The following is a 21,062-nucleotide window of genomic DNA, read 5'->3' on the forward strand; positions in this document are numbered from 1 at the left end:
TTTTATATAAACACAAAAATATTGTTTGCATACGGAGAGTAAAACGTATCTACATTTAAAAATGTTAGGTGCCCATACTTACAGTCAATTTGAGAATCATATTTAAGGAGACGTCTTATACCGATGATAGTGTCCAAAGAAATAATGATTTAAAGAATGAATAGCTTGCTTTATATACTTTTAGGTAGACAGTAAAAAGCAGTGTTATCAGTAACGATATTAAATAAATTGTTAGTATGTTGTACATATCTCATAAAAATTTCGTGCCACAAACACCTACCTAACAAACCTTTATATCAACATGGAAAAGTACAGACTTAATATACCGAGTGAGCCAACTTTGGTGTTTTTCTCGTATCTCACAAGAGGATAGACAAACCGGTAAGTGTTGGTTAAGTTAAAGCGAAAACTACATTTTAGATTTTATAAGATAGAATAAAATCTTCTGCCATTGTGGAAGAATTCCATCCCATGTGATTCATCAACTTGTAAAATATCTTCCTCCACTTATCAGTGATGCGGATAAAGTCCTCAATTTTAGATATTCGTAATAATCTGCGATATGTGATGTTTTTTGGAGTAGAGCTAGATATTTTCTGTGTAATTCTAAATTAAATTTGTCATTCTATGTGTGCAAAAATGGCTACAACAATATAATTTAAAGACAGGCAATTTTAGAATTTCCAGTTATTTTTTTTGGGAACAAGTAAATGTTTGTCAATGTTGTGATTTGTATCAAAATGTCAAAATTTGTATCAAAGTGTCAGAAAAAATGTATGGGAGAAGAATATAACAGAACTCTATTTCCTATTATGTAGTTGCAGTTTATTAAGATATTAAAAACTACTTAATGATTGTTACAAAATGTAAATGTAATATTCTTATTATCAGATTTAACTATTATAATCTGATTAAAAAAAAATTGTAAAAAGAAAATAGAATAACATTATTTAAAATTGTATACTTACGGCCATTTCATGACCCATATCGAAGGAAATGGAATTGACAATAAACGACCAAGTAGCATGAATTATGTTAGTGAATTTTTGATTCCATGTAACTATTTGGAAATAGCATTAATCGAATCATTCTAATTTCCTTTTCTTTAAATCTTTTTTTTTAATGTCTTCGATTTGAGAATACTAAAAATGACTAGGAAGTTGTCGACATCCAGGGGAAAGTAGGATTAAAATGCTTTAAATGAAAATTTAAAACGAAACAAAACAACTTCTACTAATCTAATACTTTTATTGTTATGAAAGCAAAATTGTTGATCAAGTTTAATTAAACATTTGTTATTATAATACAGCCAATAATGGTCAGTAATATAACTTCAGTCACGCATAAGAACCATCATCGAAATCATAACTTGGTCCATAACTTCCCCCTTCATCTACTAATATATCTACTTCACCAGCTCCGTAACTTCCTCTATCGATGCTAATAATATCGTCGTCTATCGATATAAAGTCTAATCTGCCGGGTCTATAACTTCCTCCATCGAGGAGTAATTCTTCGTCTAGATCTATAATATCTAGTCCGCCAGGTCCGTAACTACCATCACGAAATGGAGGTTTAGGACCAAGGTTTGGACCATAATTCCCTCCATCGAGTTTTATGGGCTTGGGAGGTCTTAGTGGGTTTGACGCTGTGCAAACCAAAAGAACTGCTAGAAGAGCCACCTGAAAATTATTTTTGATTCAGAGGTGTCGATAATGATACAATACGTATTTGAAAACTTTGGAGTATCCTAAACCGATCATTTTTTCTTTCAAATTATGTTGGTAACGATGCTATGAAAACTACAAAAACTGTTTCAGTATCATTTAAAAACGATTCTTAATTTAGAAATACTGGAATATTACAATGGTATTTTTTGAGAACTAGTAAAAATTTCCTACTTATTGTAGGTATTTTAATTAGATTAAAGGTGAAGAAGATTAAGAAAAATAAACTTTATTAAATTTTGGAAATAGTAACTATTGCAAAAATTGCATAGAACCCTACAAAAACTTAAGACATTTTTAAGCAGGAAGAAGCGATAAATAACTGTTTTTTTATTTAAACATATATACTCACATTTAAATTGTGTATCATATTGAAGATAGCGGTGTTGACTATAAACGACTTCTAAGAAAACACTATTGCCTTGCAGGATTATTTCCTTTATATGTCAAGCAAAAAGGTCTCTACCACAAAATTTTATTAGTCACGATGTTGAAAAACAACCACCAACATTATTAATCATAAAGATAAAAATAGTAGTTTATTTAATTCGCTCAAACACGAACTAAAAGATAGTCAATTCAGATAGTAAAATTACGTATTTTTTATAGATAGATATATTTGCCAATTAGCCATTTTTAGGTACTATAAAATTTGTATAAAATTCTTCCAATTTCTCTTTTTTGGAGGCCACATTTTCTGTCGTCATCGATCAACTCGTGGTCACAAGTAACGTTTTCTTCATCGTACTGTCATTGGAGACGAAAAATGGTGTTGTACATGAACTTGAAACAGCGGAAAGTTCGAAAAAACAAGCAACTCCTCGAAAGATAATGTTATGCGTCTGGTGGGATTCGAAACGGGATTGTTTATTACGAACTCTTACCAAACAATCAAACCGTCTATGTCCAACAACTACAATGACGTGGCTATTCAACAAAAAAGTCAAAGCGACCATTCACCTCTTTCGTTCTTTGTCAAACTCCTTATGCGGTGGTTCTTTTAATAACGACAATAAGTTAAGATATTTTTGTATTTATATATTTTTAAAAAATTAAAAAATACACCCTGTAGAGAGAAGTTAGATAAATAATAACTAAAATTTAGTTAACATAATGTCAAAATGATTTTTTGTCTCAATTTTTCCTTTTTGGTTATTTTGCTACGCACATTAAAAAAAACAAAAAAAATTGTTATTAAACCATCCGTTATAAGAATCATTACTATAAAAACGCATTTCACTATATACTTTAACGTTTCGAGAGATTTTCTCATTTCTTTTTCAAACCTAATATATTCTTTTGCCAATATAGTGAAAAAAATATATAGCCTTTATTTAAATTTATAACATTGTTACTGATGCAACTAGCGATTTCCAATATTTAAATAAAAGATTAGGGCGAGGTTCTTCGTGATCCCATTTTAGGTGCGAGTTTAATCAATTTTGAAAAGAGTAGTAATTGCCTCACACCGAAGGCCAGATAATTTCTATATAAGTTGAAGAGCAGGTTGTCCGGAAATAATATTGTGCCTTCAGTGGTTGTGGTATCTGGAAGAAACCGAGAAAATGAACATTTTTGTAAGTAATTTTTGAAAAATATTTTCTCTTACTAGCTAACAAGGTAAATGAATGAATGTAAATGTTATGTTCTATTTTTACGTCTTCACGTGGACCCATTATACAAAAAACGTTCTACTGTTTTAGATACCAGATAATGAAATTATTACAATATTTGTTCTGTCGTCTGTCTTAATGATAAATTTAATAATTGTGATATTTTTAAATCTTACAGGCCACGAAAAAGTAATAGGAATATTTCTTGTGCTATAAATAGCACAGTCAATGAAATTAAATAGATGAAATAACAATTTTGAAAAATATAATTAAGCAATACCTACATAATAAATATTTTGTAATAATTGATTACATACCTATGTTTAACATATTTCTGTTTTAGGCTTTGGTGGTGCTAGTATTCCTAGCCGTATTCGCATCAGCAGCTTCTGGTGGTATATTTGGAGGTCATGGAGGCGGACTTGTCGTATCTGGACCTTCTGGGGTTGTAACTGAGCATGGAGCAATTGGTCCTTCGGGGCTAGGAGGTCTTGGATATGGGGGATATCCTGGATTTGGAGGTAGAATTTTAGTGTCCCGAATTGCACTATAATTTTTTTTTATAAATTTGTTACTAGGTTTTGGTGGTTACGGGGGATTTGGTGGTTACGGAGGATTTGGTGGCTATGGAGGACACGGTGTAGTTGTAAGAGGCCCATCCACTGTCCCAGCAACCATCATTGGCCCCGCTGGTAAAATTGTAGCTGACGGCCTTTACGGTGGGCATGGGCATGGTTGGTAGTTCAAGAAATCTACAGAAAACGTTCTATGTAATACAAGTAAACTTTTTTATTGTAATTTGTAAAATGGCAATTGTAAGTACAAATAATTTAATAAATGTATTTTGTGGCGAATTATGTTCTTTTATCTTTTAGAGTGTAGAAGGGTGAAAATTACACCACCCATGTGACACCAACACTTGAACTGAGACAGACATTATATCATAAAAAAAATATAGCGATAAGTAGTAGCTCTCGTATTGATCACACTTCGAATCGGCAGTTTTTACATTCAAATCAGACACCGGTGAATAATCATAGGCAACCAACATATCCACCAGTAAAAGTTTACTAAAATAAATTGTGTTCTTGAATTGCCTTCTTATTTAATATAAATATGTATTTACATTTCCCTGTCAAGATTTTTTCGTGCATTTAGCATCTTTAACGGTTATTTTCAGTATTCTTTTATTATTACAGATAGACCTATTAAACGTTATATTTCTATAATCATTAGAAAATGTTCTGAAAAAACATGTAAAAATACACTATGCTGTTTGATAAGAAGAAAAATGGGATCTGTATTTCTTTAATCTTCTTCAATTATTTTTTTAAGAGATGAATTCCTCGCGAATAAATCAAATCCACTTTCCCGAAATCTTAAAAATCAATGAAGTTCCGAATATAACATTACTTGTCTTTTATTATACAGGGTGACTCACAAATGGTGACCAAAAATGAAACATCGTATTTTCTGTTGAAATTTAAGGGCAGTCTTTCCTATAAAGTTTTTATCTAGAACTTTTGTGATCAAATATTATTGCATTTTTTCCCATAAGACATAATTTCACATTTCGATACGTTCAACGGTAATTTATCATTACACTAGTCATTTAGCAACAGGTTATTTTCACGGTTAACAGATTCAGAGTCATTCTATAATACAGCTTATGGTCATTTATACAAAGCAAATATTTAACGTTCATTTGGCTGACAATAGTATTGATAACAAATATAAAAAGGGAAGGGCTCAATTTTGAACCTTGCGGAACACTTTGTGACTGATAGAACAAATTAGACTTGAAATCACTATACATATTGTACAAATCATCACAAAAACAAAAGGCACTAATGAAATTGTTTAACAATCTATGATCAAGTCTATCTAATATCGAATTAACAAAATCTACCTGACTTTCCGCGTCAATAATATTGTTTAAAACTATGCTGAAGATAATCAAATTAAATTGTGATATTTAATACCTTACGCAAGTTATTTTTTGAATTTTTCAGTTAAACAGAATAAGTAAAGGTTTACAAATCATATCGACATAGTCCCTTTACAAAATAATTGGAATGAAATCAGGCCAATAGAAATATTGTTTAATAAACTAGTAAACAGGAGGCCACATTGCTACCATATAAAAAAATTGTAAATAAAGAAAGTTATTAAAACTAACCGCTTCACTTTTTTAAAAAATAAACAGTCAAGTTCCAAATTATGTTTATTAAAGCTTTTCACTTAAATTATAATCCTATACAAGGGAGGCAATTTTAAAACAATCTAGGTCTATTTAAAAATCACATATGTTACCATTTAACAATATTTTTTACGATATTGTAAAATATAATACAACATTATGCTTTTATCGCATCGGTTGGAGACATGATAGGTCCAACAATTCAAACTAACCGTTAATTTTATGCAGTTTTATAAACATAGTAAGGACAGTTACGTATAAGTAATTAAAACCATTACTTTGAACAATGGTCAAAATTTAAGGAAATCACGATGCAAATTTACCATCCATGACCATGACTGGGTACCCCGTATAGCCCATTCGCCACAATTTTACCAGCAGGGCCGGCGATTGTAGCAGGAACTGTAGCAGGACCTTTAACAGTCACTCCATGGGGTCCAACGCCTATGGTACCACCACCGTTGGTCACGGATACTCCGGGAGCTAGTCCTAGACCACTGTGGTAGCCCCCGTATGCCCCAAGACCTCCTAAACCCCCGAGGCCAAGACCACCATAACCACCAAACGCTCCAAGAGCTAAAAGAAAAGTATTATTTGAAACTTATTTACAGTATTTCATTGTCACACTGTATATATTTTCGAATAAAAAAGCTACAGTCATCTTTACCTCCAAGTCCCAATCCTAGCCCATGTCCTCCAAACCCAGCTGCTGGTCCTATAACGGAAGCGTGGGATACTGCAGGACCAGCGACAAAAGCAGAAGGTCCTACGGGACCACCAACGAAGGCAGATGGTCCTGCAGGTCCGCCAATGTAAGCTCCACCATGTCCTCCCAGTCCACCCAAACCTAGGGCAGCCGGTCCGATGGCTCCATGGTTGGTGACGACTCCCGAAGGTCCGGAAAGTACTATGCCTCCATGTGCTCCTCCTGGGGTTGCCTTGGTAAGTGTTGTTAGGGAAGAAATGGTTAATAAGATCTGAAAAATTATTATATGGTAAACTAGAAGTTGGTCTACGATTTCCCTAACGCTTTCGAAGCGCTGAATTTGAATCCCAAAAACAATTTTTCGCTTTGGGTTATATTATATCACAAGGTAGAAAGAAATACGAAGATATTTTCAATTTCTTTCAATGGAATTGCTGTGTTTCTTTCTTAATTAAACGCCTTGTACAACAAAAAATCAACTATTAGAGTTTAAATTTCCAAGAGTATGGAAAAATATCCCACAACTGGAAATAAAAAGCAATAAGATGAACTATATTGGGACATCTGTATTTCTATTCATAAAATTTCAATTTTATTTATTAAAACGTAGGTTTTCCAATATTTCCAACAGTTTTAAAATGTTTTATTTTATTGACAAAAATATCATTTAATTGTGATATAAATTAAAAGATTGAATTTTAAGAACACTTAGTTTCACTTACCAAAGCTCTCATGGTTGTTTGTTGCAGAACTTTGCTCTGAGGATCAAAGAGTACCTCTTGAAGTCCTCTTGTTCCTCTTATATATACTTAATTTAGACGGCCTTCGGCACATGAATTGTCCGCTTCAAAAATGGATTACACCCGCCGCAAAAGAGCGGCCATGTCGGCCTCGCCCTGCTCATTTTTTCTGAACTTTTACAGCATTTACAGAAAATTGCCGTTGGTAATCATTTCCCTGGTTCATATGGATCACGTCGCGTGCCACTCGTCGTGTCAACTAAAACCCATATGAGCCATTGCTGTAACAACCAAAAGGCAACTAAAACCATATAATAAATATAATATAAAAAAATTATCGCAACTTAATTCAATCTAACAATGACGTAATTGCACAAAGTATTTTTTTTCTTTATTTCATTCTTTTAGGGGATTTGAAACCTGATTCCGTAATTCCAGGAATATTTTTTTAGTCAATATACAGGGTGTTCTACAAGCTCTATGACAAACTTTGACAGACGGTAGTGGGTTAATTTCAAAAATTTTGTTCTTAAACGAACATAGGTCCGATGATTCGTTTTTATTTGGAAGTTACAAGCATTTTAAAAAATATATTTCAAAGCAACCATCATTTTTATTTGTCAGGCTACTTTGATTGAAATATGAAATTTTGTTTTTTAAAATACTTGTAACTTCTAAACAAAAACAAATCGGACCTATGTTCATATAAGAAACATTGTTTGAAATTAACTCAACTATCATCTGTCAAAGTTTGTCACAGAGGTTGAACTTTTATAAACAATATAAGTAAAATATGCTTGAGATCATACACAGGTGTTTGAATGGTGTGTTGAAGTTGTTAAAAAACTGATTTTTTGTTTGTATCTCCGGAATCTATTAACCGATCCCAATAAAATTTGGTACAGACAATGTATGATAGTAAGCCTGGCATTCCCTAAAATATCAACTCTAAAGGTTTAACCAGTGGTGTACAACTGGATAGGGGTCACCCCTTTTTATATAAAAAAAACTACGCCACTGCATTTTTTACAAGATATTGTAACGGATTTCAAATTTTCTATTTACTCACCCCAAGTTGCCGAGGCGCTCTTCGTGTATTTAGCCGAGGATCGTCGTCAAATGTTCTTAAAATTTAATTTCTGTGCCTTTCATTGTGCCGATCGTAATTTTCCAAATATCATTTTAATCCAAAAAGACGAAAGCGACGAGTGTAAAGAATTTTGTTGATATGTTTACAAATTGCACTTACTTTTAAGCATAAACATAAATATTCTTGTAATATTATGGTTAGAAATGTTTGCTAAAATGGGATTGTATTGGTATGAATAACTTGGGAACGACGAATCTTAGGGAAAAAAATCAAGTTACCTATTTTACGTATTTTGTGCATTAAAATATAAATTCGTTACAATGTCTTGAAATAAATGCAGTGGCGTAGTTTTTTTTATAAAAATGGGGGTGACCCCTGTCCAGTTGTACACCACTGGTTAAACCTTTAGAGCTCATATTTTAGGGAAACCAAGGCTTACTACATTATACATATACATCATCTGTACCAAATTTTATTGAGCTTGGTTAATAGATTCCGGAGATATAAACAAAAAAAAAGTTTTAACAACTTCAACATTCTGTATCTCTAAAACGATGCCGTTCCAGACAAACAGATACTATTTTAAAGTATAAAATTCGGACCACCTTGTACAATATTTATATTTATGACACAGAAATTATCTTCTCATTATTCACGTTATAGAGATGGTACCAATAGAAAACAAAGAATCATCCTATAGAATGCGGGATATCCCCATAGCGTCCCGCCAACAGAGAATGTTAAAGCGCGATTCATAAAATGCAGCTCTGTTACCTCATACCATCACATCGATCCTTATTATTACAATATGTTCAGCTCAACTAAAGGTTACACGAATTCTTACTTGGGCGGTGCCTCGTCCTGTGTGTTACATTAAGTAACAGTTGAAGTGAGTTGTAAACCGAAATTACTGCATATAATTACACCAATGCCTTTCTACGACTTCGTCGTGTCGTTTACAAGCCTGGTTCTGAAATAATTACGGTTCTAACGGAACTACAATATTCTTTAATTAAAAAAAAAATAGGTTGGGCATCAGATATTGTTATTATAAAATTGGAATTAATAAAATTGGTACATTTGCTTAGTAGACACAGTTCATTTTGAGGTGCAGGATCTATAGGTCAGATAGCACCTTTCATAATCAAAAACACAGCCCAATGATCGAAACTCCAGTAAAGTGTAAACAACCAACTTTGGAAAAAACCAAATTGTTACGTTTTATTCATTAAAGTTAGGAATTATTTTTCCTAGCTAAATTGGTCCGGTCCAATAACGTTTTTAGAACTGATCTAGACACTGTTTAAAGTAATAGATTGGTAACATGTAAGAAGCTGGTAAGTCACAGAATACTAAATGTTCCTATTTAAACGGACAACAATAAACGTCGTTCTTTTTCTAGCATCAATTTAATGTCATCTGTCATCTAGTTCACACATCTTTCATCTTGCTTTAAATCTAGTACCATAATTTAGAAGTACGCTAAATGATAAGTCTTTCTTATAGCTCAAGTCGTGTATTATACTAAATTAGAAAACATAAATAGTAAGGAAAATAGCATTTCGGACTCAGCAGCACAATCCTTTGCCAAGGAGGCTTCCTCCCCATCCAATGCCCCCCAGTCCGATGGGTGCAATTGCAGGGCCAGCAATAGCAGGACCGGCAATGACTGATCTGGTGAGTAAGGGGGTGCTCAGGGCGATAGGAGCCGCGACAGCTGTTGGTCCCAGGGCGAGTTGTCGGGAGGCGACGATGCTGGTGGCGATGGGGGCACCGATGAGACCACCATAGGCGGCGGCTACTGCCACGATGAAGAAGACGTACTGAAAATGAATTATATTAGATAGAAAAAAGTGACAGTTTATGCGAAAGAGTCATCATTCTAGAAACTTTGCTTCCAAACTGAAACCTTTGATTTTAGAGGTACTTACTCTCATTTCGATTGAAACTATCTCACTGCTATTCACAACTAGGCCAGAGCCCCCTTAGCAATTAGAGAATTATTTTTTTATATGCAGGTCATAACATATGCAGGTTTTATATGCAGTTCATAACTGCGGTCCCAAACGGAAAAGAATCGGAGATTTTAACAATTTTTAATTCTTATCATAGTAAATTAAAATTTACTATTGAAATAGAGCAAAATGGTAGTATGCCTTTTTTAGATCTAAAAATTATAAAGACATCAGATAATAAATTATTAACAAATTGGTATCATAAACCGACTTTTTCTGAAATATCTTTGAACTATTACTCCTGTCATGGTTTTAAACAAAAGGTAAATATAATTTACAATTTAAAACACAGATCTTTAAAATTATCTAGTGAACAATTCCGTAAACAAAATTTAAACTACATTAAATTAATTTTGTTAAAGAATAATTTTCCAATTTCAATGATTAATAAGGTTGTCAGAGTAGGACAAAATGAAAACAGACATGCTAACGTAGGTCAACAACAATATTATAAAATACCCTATATACCTAAACTTTCAGAAAAGCTAGGTAGGGTGTTGGTCTCAGAAAATAACCAAAAGATAACTTTTAAGAATGAAAATACTATTGGCATCAGATTTTATAGTAAATTAAAAACTAAGACTCCTTTCAAATTGAAATCTAATGTGGTTTATAAAATACCTTGTGGAAACTGTAAAAAAAGTTATATTGGTTAAACGGGTGGATATATAAATATACGTATTTCAGAACATGAAAGAGATTTAAAAAAACCAAATAATTTACATCCAACTGCACTTGTAGAACATTCAAAAGAATTCAATCACTATTTGAATTTGACAAAACCGAACTACTTGGGCATCAAACTATTCTTTCAAAAAGGTTACTGGAGGAAATGATTTATATTAAAAAAATTAATAGTGTTAATACAAAGGAGGATATAGATAATTTAAACTTAGTTTATTATAATTTAATTGATAAAATTCTCTTGTAACAGTATTTTGGTTTACTCAGATTTAGACTTTTTTTTCATAAATGTGCTGGATTAGAAAGTAAAAAATAAAAAATAAAAGGGAAAAAGAAAGGGAAAAAAGTATAAGGAAAAAGAAGCATGATATCTACACACATTAGAATCAATGTATTTTTCCACTGTCATTTTGCTGAATGGTACCTAAGACGTTCCAACAATGTTTACTGTGAAAGAAAACCACATTGAAATTGTTCCATGAATTATAAGTACACATATAAGCATCTAGATACCATATTCTTAATATTTAGAACTGTTAAGTTGGACAAAAGACACTTAAAATTTCGGTGAGTGAGTAATACCTATGTTATTTTTAGAGCTGTTTTAGAATTTTTCTTTTTCGGGTTTTATGGTAATTGTGACAGGAACAATTTTTTAGAATTATTGTAAATGTATTTGTTTTTTTATTTTAATACCTTAACGAATTTTATTAAAAACATTGTTTGTATTTTAGAGCACTGAGGATGGTGTAAAATAACACCGAAACGTTGGCAATGATTTAAAATATAGTGTTCTTTTATTTATTGATCTTTATCCCACTAAAACCTTGACTTGGATAAAAAAACTTAGCTCTCACTTCGATTTCTGAACTATGCCCTTACTTTAATTTAAGAACTAAATAGTTTGGTTCCTTACCAGAGTTTTCATTTTGTTCAAAGAAATACTCGTATCACTTGCAAGAGACACTATTGACGAAGAACTTATTGTCTAACATCGCACCCTAGTATTTATATACACAATTCGACCGTCCTTCGTCGCCCCTGTGCTAAATTCGATATATTTTGAAAAAAATGAACTGGTTCTAACTAGGATGATTTTTTTCCCTGAGTAATATCAAGTTTTGCTTTGACGGCTAATGTATGTCCGAGTAGGCTTAAAATGCAAATTCAATACTGAAGAGAATTGCATCATAAAAGATAAACAGTGGAATTTGTTATTGTATTTCGTATAGCTTCGCTGTATAAATAAATTAAAACAGTAGTTTTTTATTTTTGTATTTTATTTGTTTTCCTATATTGCTTCTACAGACTAAATTTTGGTTTAAAAACAAAAAGGAACATGCTGTAACAATAAATAATGTAGACATTCATTTTTTCTAGATTGTTATGATCGACAGTCCAATTTCAGTGGTTACCAAACTGTGGCGGCTGCTGGGAGGACAGCAGGTCCCACGACAGAACGGGAGAGAGCCCAGGGAGATGCAAGTCCTGGAGCGACGATTCCTGCTGATAGAGGGGTGGCTACTACTGAACGGGCAGCAACAAGAGGTGATGACACTACGGAGGCGGACCATGGAGAAGCTACCAAGGGAGCGGGAGCGAGGACTCCTGCTTTGACTGCGGCAACAGCGAGGACGACAAAGACGACTGCGATCTGCAAATATAAATCGCAATAATAAGGCCCATTTTGAAAAATCCACTAAACAACTTTCACAAAAAAAATATTAACCATGAACCTACTGATTTTTTTTATTGTATATTTATAATAAGTGGAAGATTTTTATTTGCATTGTTATTTTTTAATTCAGTTATTTGTCTAAGTTGTAATTTTTTGAGAATTTTTATATATTTAGAATCGTTTTTCATAGAAAAAATTATGTTCAATAACGATTAAAATTTGAGTTGTTATAAATTAAATTTAATTACAATCTGCTACTAACTATTAACTATTATAAATACTAAATATGATTAGAAAATTTAAAATTTATGAGTAAATGTTTTAGATATAAATTCAAACAACTTCTTTCTTATGCATCTTTAACTTAATTCAATTACATACATATATGTAAACAGTTGACTCAGAACAAATGTTAATTTAATAACATATTCTAATTGTCAAACAATTTTTTTACACTGTTAATAAGAATATTATCTAACGACCAAATATTCTAAATAAATAATTACCATGGAGTTCATGTTGATAATTGTGGATTTGGTCAGGTTGAATTAGCAACTTGTCTGTACCCTAAACCAGTTGAGATTTTATAGGCACATGCAAATTTGGTGCCCTTGAAAATGCGTGTGGTTCCTGTATGCTTTGAAAAAAATAGAATGATTAAATCCTACGAAATGTTGCATTGCAATTTTTAAATCGGGTCATTATTTGTCAGACGAAAATTGTCTTTATGCAGATGGCCAGGTGTGTTTGCGCAAGTAGATGTGCACATTTCTGCATATTTTTAGCGAACTTGTTTGAAAAAAAATCGCAATCATTACACCGTTTAGTTTTTTCGTGATATTTTCGAAGGAATGCCGTTGGAACTCGTTATTTCTAATGAAGCACACTTTATATTTTTAGTGGTTTTCTTTTATACTGTACAAAAATTTAAAAACAAATGTGTTTTCTTATACAGGGTGCTTTGGAAAAAGTACCATAAATTCAGGAATCTTTTTCTACTGGACATAGCTTATCGTTTTCTATTGTTTTATATCAAGTCGCCTCAATATAATTTTACTTCTTTAAAAGGCTAACGCATTAAAAAATTGTGTATCTTGTTTACACAAAATTTAATTTTACTTAACAACGATCGCTAAAAATACCTGAAAGAGTTATATTTTGCCACATTCTTAGCCTTACAAAAATACTTCAGTTTTTAAAAAATTTTAAACAGAGTAGTTTTTGGCAGATAATGTTCAATAAGTTTGGTTTCTTTAGCTTAATATACATGGAAGATAAAAAAGAAAAACAATTTTTCTCTGAAATTTTTGGTAGGGCGTAACTTTATAGGGGCGAATTTTTTAAAAAAAAATTATACCAAAGACCCCTATTAAATTTCACCAGAGAATCGCTCCTTATATTTTTTCGGTGCTATTTAGATACAACCTGTATAATTTTACTGGCTTTTTTGTCAAAAACACGTCAATGCAAAAACTTGCATCAATATTATATCGTGTGAATGCAATGAACATCATGGAGAGCAGACCTCTAGACAGCTAAGTATTAGAATAAATGTCCAGAAAGAGTAGGTACTTATATAAAAAAAACGGAAATTTACTAAACTGAAAATTTGCAAACACGATTGGGAAAATAGTTAATGGGTTACGTCAAAATTTTAGAAAAGGAAAATAATGCAGTTGAAAATGAGGATAATACATTTACTAATATTATTTTATTTACTAAAGCTGGTTTTACAATTCGTAACACCATAATTACTAATGACATTTATTTGAATCTTGGCACCTTGATTTATTACAGAAATAATTATCAAAAATTTGATTGGTTGTTTATTAAAACTTTAATAGCGATTTCCTGCTAAACGCTTACATTTATCGGCTTGAATAAAGAGTATATCACTTTTTTGATAACGTTTCTCTTTTCAGTAATGTTTAAATTTCTGTGATGTCTAGCAAGGGAAAAAAGTTATGAAAAAAACAAATTTTGAGTGCTAGGTAAAGTGACCTCTAGCGGGCATGATGAAAGTTTTCTCTGACTGGCCCAATAATAGGCGAGCGGTTCACCCCTAAAAAAGGCATGAACCAACTAGGTTTATGCTGTAGGTTTTTGTTTTAAAAATTTAGTCGGTACCTTCATTTAGAAGCATCTTTTTAGGGGTGAAAGTTTGCAAACAACTGACAATTCAAAAAAAAAAAAATTTCATTACATACTGCTATTATTTTAATCCCTAGAATCACTGCCCGGAGTTTCCGGACGAACTTTCAAAACACCTTGTATTTTTGATGTGCTGTTTGTTTTTCCAATATGAGATTTTTGGCTAGGCAAACATAATGTAATAAAAATTTTTATTTTGATAGTACATATTTGTTACAAAAAATTAAAACCAATGAACATTACAGTTATTAGGCAAATACTTTATTTAACATATTTTCTTTTCCTTTTTTTTATTTTTGACAACCATCCGCAAATAACACTTGATTGTTTCTTTTGGGTCAGAGGTTCAACTTTTTTTTCGTTTCTTTTACTTTATTTTATCTTTTTCACATTCCTATTTAGAAATAAAATGTAATAGATTGAGGCATATGGTATATTTTATTTATTTTTCACAACGCCTTACAGAAAAAAATTCCATTCAAAAAATGCATCAGAAACGAAACTGGACATGCTGGTAAAAAAGTATAAATAAATAACGTAAGTCCTAAATTAACATCCTTCTTCATGTAAAAGTAGTAGGCAGTCCAAAAACAACGAATTACCAGACTGTGGCGGCTGCTGGAAGAACGGCTGGTCCAACAACTGAGCGGGAAAGGGCCCAGGGGGCAGCAAGTCCTGGAGCGACGATTCCTGCAGACAAAGGAGAAGCTACCACAGAGCGGGCGGCGATAACAGGGGATGAAACTACGGAGGCAGCCCATGGAGAAGCTACCAAGGGAGCGGGAGCGAGGACACCTGCGTTGACTGCGGCAACGGCGAGGGCGACAAAGACGACTGCGATCTGAGGAAAAAAATATATAAATCAGCCAAATGTTTCGAACGACAAATTATTGAAGCTAATTCTATAAATAAAATTATACTGCAAATATTTACCATGTACTTCATCTTGATGTTTGTTGTTGATTTGTTCAAGTAGGCTTAGCAACTTGGCTCTGTGCTAAACCAGTTGATCTTTTATAGGTACATGTTAATTTCTCGCCCTTGAAAATATGCGTTTGGTCCTATTAAAAAAACGGATGATTAAATTGTATCAAATATTGCAGTCACATTTTTAAATCCAGCTCTTTTTTATTGTTGAATTATATTAGTGTGTTAGTCAAATTTTCGCGGATAACAACATTCTGATGTTTTTTTAAGGATTTAAACATTTTATTACCTATTATAAGATAAGAGCAGATGAATATCAAGAATTAACAGAAACTGTAAATTATTGTCAATGATTTTCCCTTGCTTTTGTATAATATCTTTGTTTCATAAAAATTTATTGAAATACTCAAAAATTCAAGAAAAATTTAAAATAATTTCAACTTTTTTATGAATTTCACTGAATTTCACAGTACTCAAAACTAACAGATAATTGGAAGGAATAGAAGGAAATGTGATACCATTCCCTGAATATATTTAAGTAAAATTTGATATAGATTTTTCGTGGTAGAAAAATATGAAGAACATACTAATTTTTTATGTAAAATCGCCCCTAAAAATATCTGGAACAATCTGATTTTTCCTATACTTTGCATCTTTGCAAATATAGAAACTTCTTACATGTTCTGTTTCTGTTGTATCAAATGGCTTTCACCTTAGGCCAAATAAGACTGTTGGTATCTTATAAAAAAACTTTATAAATTCTATTTTTGTATAATAAACGTAATACATACTTAAAAACTAACAATAATTCAGTTACAACTACTTAAAGACGGTACTTTTTAACCGTAAAATTGCTCAAAAGCATGACAGTGAAACATTTTTAAAACAGAAATCATTTCTTTACTTTAAAACCTTATATCTCAAAAACTCCCAATAGTAATCAAATGGACCTTTAAATCGCGATTTTGGTCAACTTGCCTGAATTTTTTATACAAGTTAGTTTGAGGTATATAACAACAATAAGTAACAGCATTTCTTTTTCAACCCCCGGTCGGAGGTGAAAAAGGAAGAAATAAAGGAGTTTTTCAAGATAACTCAAAATGGGTAAGAGCTAGAAAAAAAGTTGTAGAGCATAAAATTCTACATAAAAATGGTTAACTAAATTTTTCTTGTACTATTAAAATTAACAGTTAGGGAGACTAGAAGTTAAGGGATGATTTCAGAAATTTAAAAAATCATTACAATCAGAAAAATGATTGAATTTTATAATTTTTTTTAATCTACTCTAAAAAATGTAAACTATCTTTTCAGAAATAGATATATATTTTTATTTTTAATAAAAAAGATAACAATTTCACAAAGCGAACGTAATTTTTCTTTTTTTCATAAAACAAAATTTCGAAAGCAACTTTGCATTATTTTAAGTAATCAATCGAATGGCATAGAAAAAAATTTTTTAGTGTTAAATCATGAATATTAATGATTAAAAATTTAAAAAAATATCTATTTCTCTGAAAAGAATTTCTATGTATAATTTTATGCTCTACAACTTTTATAAGATTTTGTTTTCTAGCATCAATTTTGAGTTATCTTGAAAAACCCCTTTATTTTATATTTTTCCACCCCTGTCCGGGAGTTGAAAAGAAATTACTGTCACTTAGGCAAGTTGACCAAATTGCGATTTAAAGGCCCATTGGACTGCAAATTAAAAATAACAATAAAATGTTCATTAAAATATCGTTACTGCTTTTAGTTTCAAAACTATAGCAAAACTTCATCTACTCTTGCACAAAATATTGTATTTTATTTAAAAGAGAAAGGAGTTTACACTTTTTAAATTAATTCGAGTGCAAACAGATATTAAATTAGTCCACCTAATACAACTTGCTCAACTAAAAATTGCAGATTTATTACTGGACAAGTCGAACAGCTGGCCTGATTTGCCATATCCCTCATCAACCAATATTAATAACATGTCAAGCAGATATATTTGCGATACCAGGTACATTTTATTGAAACGAATCTAATTTAATTATCATTTTGCAATTTCAAACTGCTTGGCGTGATTTATGGGCAGTATTACACACACGCATTAAATTTATCCCTTAGTTGAAATCTAAATAATATACTACAGTGATTTATGAGACATAGAACAGTTATCCACTGGACGAGTAGGTAGACTGAAATAGAGTAACTCTACCTTGTCTTATAACACCTCTCATTAAGGACAAATTTGTGGATGATTTTCTCCAGTTTTTAATATGAAATAACCCAGTATTTCCTCTGGTTTTTTATTTCACATTAACAAACATGATAGAAGTGAAGATGTAAATTCCTTTTTTATTTTCATAAAGAAGTCGTATAACATTTATTAGACATATTACGATCGATAATGTAACCATTACCATTAGGTTCGTGTTCTTTGTGCCTGTTGATGTCTCCACTTCAAAATGGGAATATTTTACTGTTAAGTTAGTTGAAATATTGAAATTACTTCATTAACTGTACTGTAACAACTAAATGTATATTAAGGATGGCATTTACTTTAGATTTTCAGTAATTTATCCTGGGTGTTAGGCAGAATAAGTCCTCAAAGTATAGAAATATAATGAAATCAATTTTAATACTCCTGTGTTTTAAATTTCTCTAGAATAAAGTAAATTTTTCAAATATTTTTTACAGAAATATAAAGTATTAGGTACCTAAAATACTTAAAATAGAGTTAGTGGAAATTTTTAGATCTAAAAAAGTTTTACCTGCTAGATAATTTTATATTCTAAGTTTAGACGAAAATATTACATTTTCAGTAAAATAATACTTTTCCTGTCTCATAAAACAAACATTTTGTTATAACAAATATTCATAACAAGTTACAATTTCTATGATTTTCAAATTTTACATGACAATTTTTTTTAACTAAATACAATTGCGTTTATTTCAAGATTAATCACTTTCTTACTATCGCTGCTTATCTTGCCCATGTTTCGATAAAAATCAGGGGTATATCGGATAATGTTGCTGTAAGTTGAGTGACACTAGCGATGATAAAATGTCGTAGTAATAAAACTGGATTATTTAATCATACTTCTAGAACTAGTTTAGGACCACACATTATTTTTATTCAAGGGCGAGAAAAAAAACTGCTATAAAAACTTGATGGGCTCTCTCAGTTTCAGTGCAGTTCGAAGCCAGATCAGCTCCAAATTAAATCAACATGAAAACCATGGTAAGAATATGAAACAGTTTTCTAGATCTTCAACAAAAAGTTTAATATTTTTAATAAAATATTGATTTATTTGTATTTGTGTAATAATTTTGATTTGTTTGTTTTGAGATTTTTTTTTTAATTAATTTTTTCATTATATCTTATTTAAGAGAGATTAGTGTTTAATTGCCATGCAATTCGATGGTGCTAAAATCTCGTTTTTTTTCAGATTGTAGCCCTTTTCATCGCCCTTTCAGTGGCCGCTGCCCACGCAGGTGTCATCGGTGGTGCCGCCATCGCCACCCCACTTGCCGCCTCCGTGGTAGCCTCCCCCTTGTCTGCCCCGTTGGTAGCTGCCCCTCTCTCTGCTGGAATCGTCGCTCCTGCTCCTTTAGCCGTCACCCGATCAGTCATTGCCACCCCAACTGCCTCCGTGGTCTCTGCTCCAGCTCTTTCTCCATTGGCAGTCCGTACCATATGGTAAATTGTAAATGTAAAATGTCTGAATAGAAGAATATAACGTATATAAAAAATTTAAACCTGTTGTTCTTTAAGAAAAAAGTTAAAGCCGATTTCAAATGTTCAACTAATTTATTAACTCGTATTCTTCTTGAAGTGTACTTTAGACGAATTTTAATCAGAATAATAGTACATAAAAATCAGATGTAAAAAAAGTCACAATTAATACCATCGTCATCAAGTAATATAAATGGTCCAAACTTTTCCCTTTTAACCGTTTTTTCTGTCTCAGATGGCTTCTTTCTTCACTTCTTCTAATCATTATAGATTTTTACTTAGATACAATTTTTTTTACTTTTTAAACAATCTCCAAAAGACCAGATGTATTTGTTCCCATTCAAGTGTTTTATTTGAGAATTGTTTTAAACATTCTGAAGGGGTCGTTAAAAATGATGCAAATTTTAGCAAACTTTTGACAGCTCACATGTCGCGACTGTCAAAATTCTAAGCAAAATGTCAAAAAAAGTATGTGTCTGTGCCGCCAAAGGAAAGGACAAGAACTTAGTTATCACCGTAATTTCGTGTCAAAATAAAAGCGAGCACCTGGGAAAACCACGATATCAAGCAACATTAAAAGTAGACGATGTGAGTAAACCAGACAATAAAGCTGCAAAGCGTATACCCCACCTTTTTGCTGATGATGAAAGTGCCCAAGAGACCAAAAGTAACCAACGTATGAATAAAGCAGTTAAATCTCATGAGAAAACTGAGCCAACTAAGAAACCAAACATTTTCTCAGTCGAGGATTTACCAGAGATCAAAGACAAACAGTAAATTAATGTAAATGAGTTTAATAAAGCAACAGAACGAGGTGCAGACGAAGAAATTACAAATTAAAAACCCTGACACTTGAAATAAGTATGAAAGTTTATATGAAGAAGCAAGTTAATTTAGTGTCTGTAATGTTATAGTTGCGACTACTGAAATATTTTCAAGAAATATACAATTGAAATTTAAGACTTTCAATATTTTTTAAACATTTACAAATATTGTTATAGATAGAACAATAAAAAATCTCTGTAATTTCTTTTATGACTCGAATAGTATTGGAGTTACGGTTTATCTGTTAATCTGCTTTACATATTGTGTTACCTACAAAGTTTGGTTCGTAGAAATTTTCATAATAAAAAACTTAATTCAAAATATAGTTTACAATATTAGTTTACATTAAAAAGGATATGCTAAATTTGTAATGTGCATGTAACCAATTTAACTCCACTTGCAAAATTCGTTTGAAAAACTCTGAATACGTGGGCTCCGTGTAGCTCGCTCCTACATCTGTAAAGTGTTCACAGCGGTGGTCATGGTTACCGTTGCGCAGCAGTAAAAGACGGATTGAGAGTAGCGCACATTTCCAATGCAATTTGGGTTCTGTTTAGTCCGGTCGTAACCAAATAGTATACTATTCACGCCTTTTCTTATTAAACGTAATATGTTCAGGTGTTTTGTAAAATTTGGTTACTTACGTACTGCTTCTTGTGTGTTCTTTAAAAGATTGTAAAAGTTTAAATTGATTATAAAGACAGACTAACAGTAATAATATCAACTGAAAAATAATGGTGCATGAAATACTAAACTTTAATGTAAAAGTAATTGAAAAGTATATTTCGGACAAAAGCAGCAAAAGAATGATAGTCACTATAAAAAATAATGTTGAACACAATTTCCCTATATTTCAATAGTACCTAAAACAAAACTGCCCAATTGTAGTTATTTGATTTTATTTTTAATACTGTGAACCTAAATTTTTCCGCTCTCCCTAGCATATAGAAGTCAAGAGAAACATTTTTACGTATACCTATTTAGA

At 31.7% G+C, this 21,062-nt stretch overlaps 3 protein-coding genes across 3 annotated transcripts; 1 reads left to right on the forward strand and 2 right to left on the reverse strand.

The window, feature by feature from the left end:
• Positions 1 to 3,262: 3,262 nt before the first annotated feature.
• Positions 3,263 to 4,153, forward strand: LOC108905415 (glycine-rich cell wall structural protein-like). Its single transcript, XM_018708251.1, has 3 exons — positions 3,263 to 3,304; positions 3,684 to 3,861; positions 3,919 to 4,153. The coding sequence occupies exons 1-3, from the start codon at positions 3,293 to 3,295 to the stop codon at positions 4,080 to 4,082; spliced, it is 354 nt and encodes a 117-aa protein (XP_018563767.1). The 5' UTR covers positions 3,263 to 3,292; the 3' UTR covers positions 4,083 to 4,153.
• Positions 4,154 to 5,546: 1,393 nt separating this feature from the next.
• Positions 5,547 to 7,024, reverse strand: LOC108905406 (elastin-like). The gene is made up of 3 exons (XM_018708243.1): positions 6,969 to 7,024; positions 6,208 to 6,517; positions 5,547 to 6,116 (listed from the first exon to the last, which is right to left on the reverse strand). Exons 1-3 carry the CDS (start codon positions 6,978 to 6,980, stop codon positions 5,860 to 5,862), a joined length of 579 nt encoding a protein of 192 aa, XP_018563759.1. The 5' UTR covers positions 6,981 to 7,024; the 3' UTR covers positions 5,547 to 5,859.
• Positions 7,025 to 9,588: 2,564 nt separating this feature from the next.
• Positions 9,589 to 11,757, reverse strand: LOC111691377. The gene is made up of 2 exons (XM_023454085.1): positions 11,692 to 11,757; positions 9,589 to 9,899 (listed from the first exon to the last, which is right to left on the reverse strand). The coding sequence occupies exons 1-2, from the start codon at positions 11,701 to 11,703 to the stop codon at positions 9,645 to 9,647; spliced, it is 267 nt and encodes an 88-aa protein (XP_023309853.1). The 5' UTR covers positions 11,704 to 11,757; the 3' UTR covers positions 9,589 to 9,644.
• Between the last annotated feature and the right edge of the window lie 9,305 nt (positions 11,758 to 21,062).

The sequence above is a fragment of the Anoplophora glabripennis genome, unplaced genomic scaffold (assembly GCF_000390285.2).
Source record: "Anoplophora glabripennis isolate ALB-LARVAE unplaced genomic scaffold, Agla_2.0 scaffold42, whole genome shotgun sequence".
In the NCBI taxonomy this organism is placed as follows: Eukaryota; Metazoa; Arthropoda; class Insecta; order Coleoptera; family Cerambycidae; genus Anoplophora; species Anoplophora glabripennis.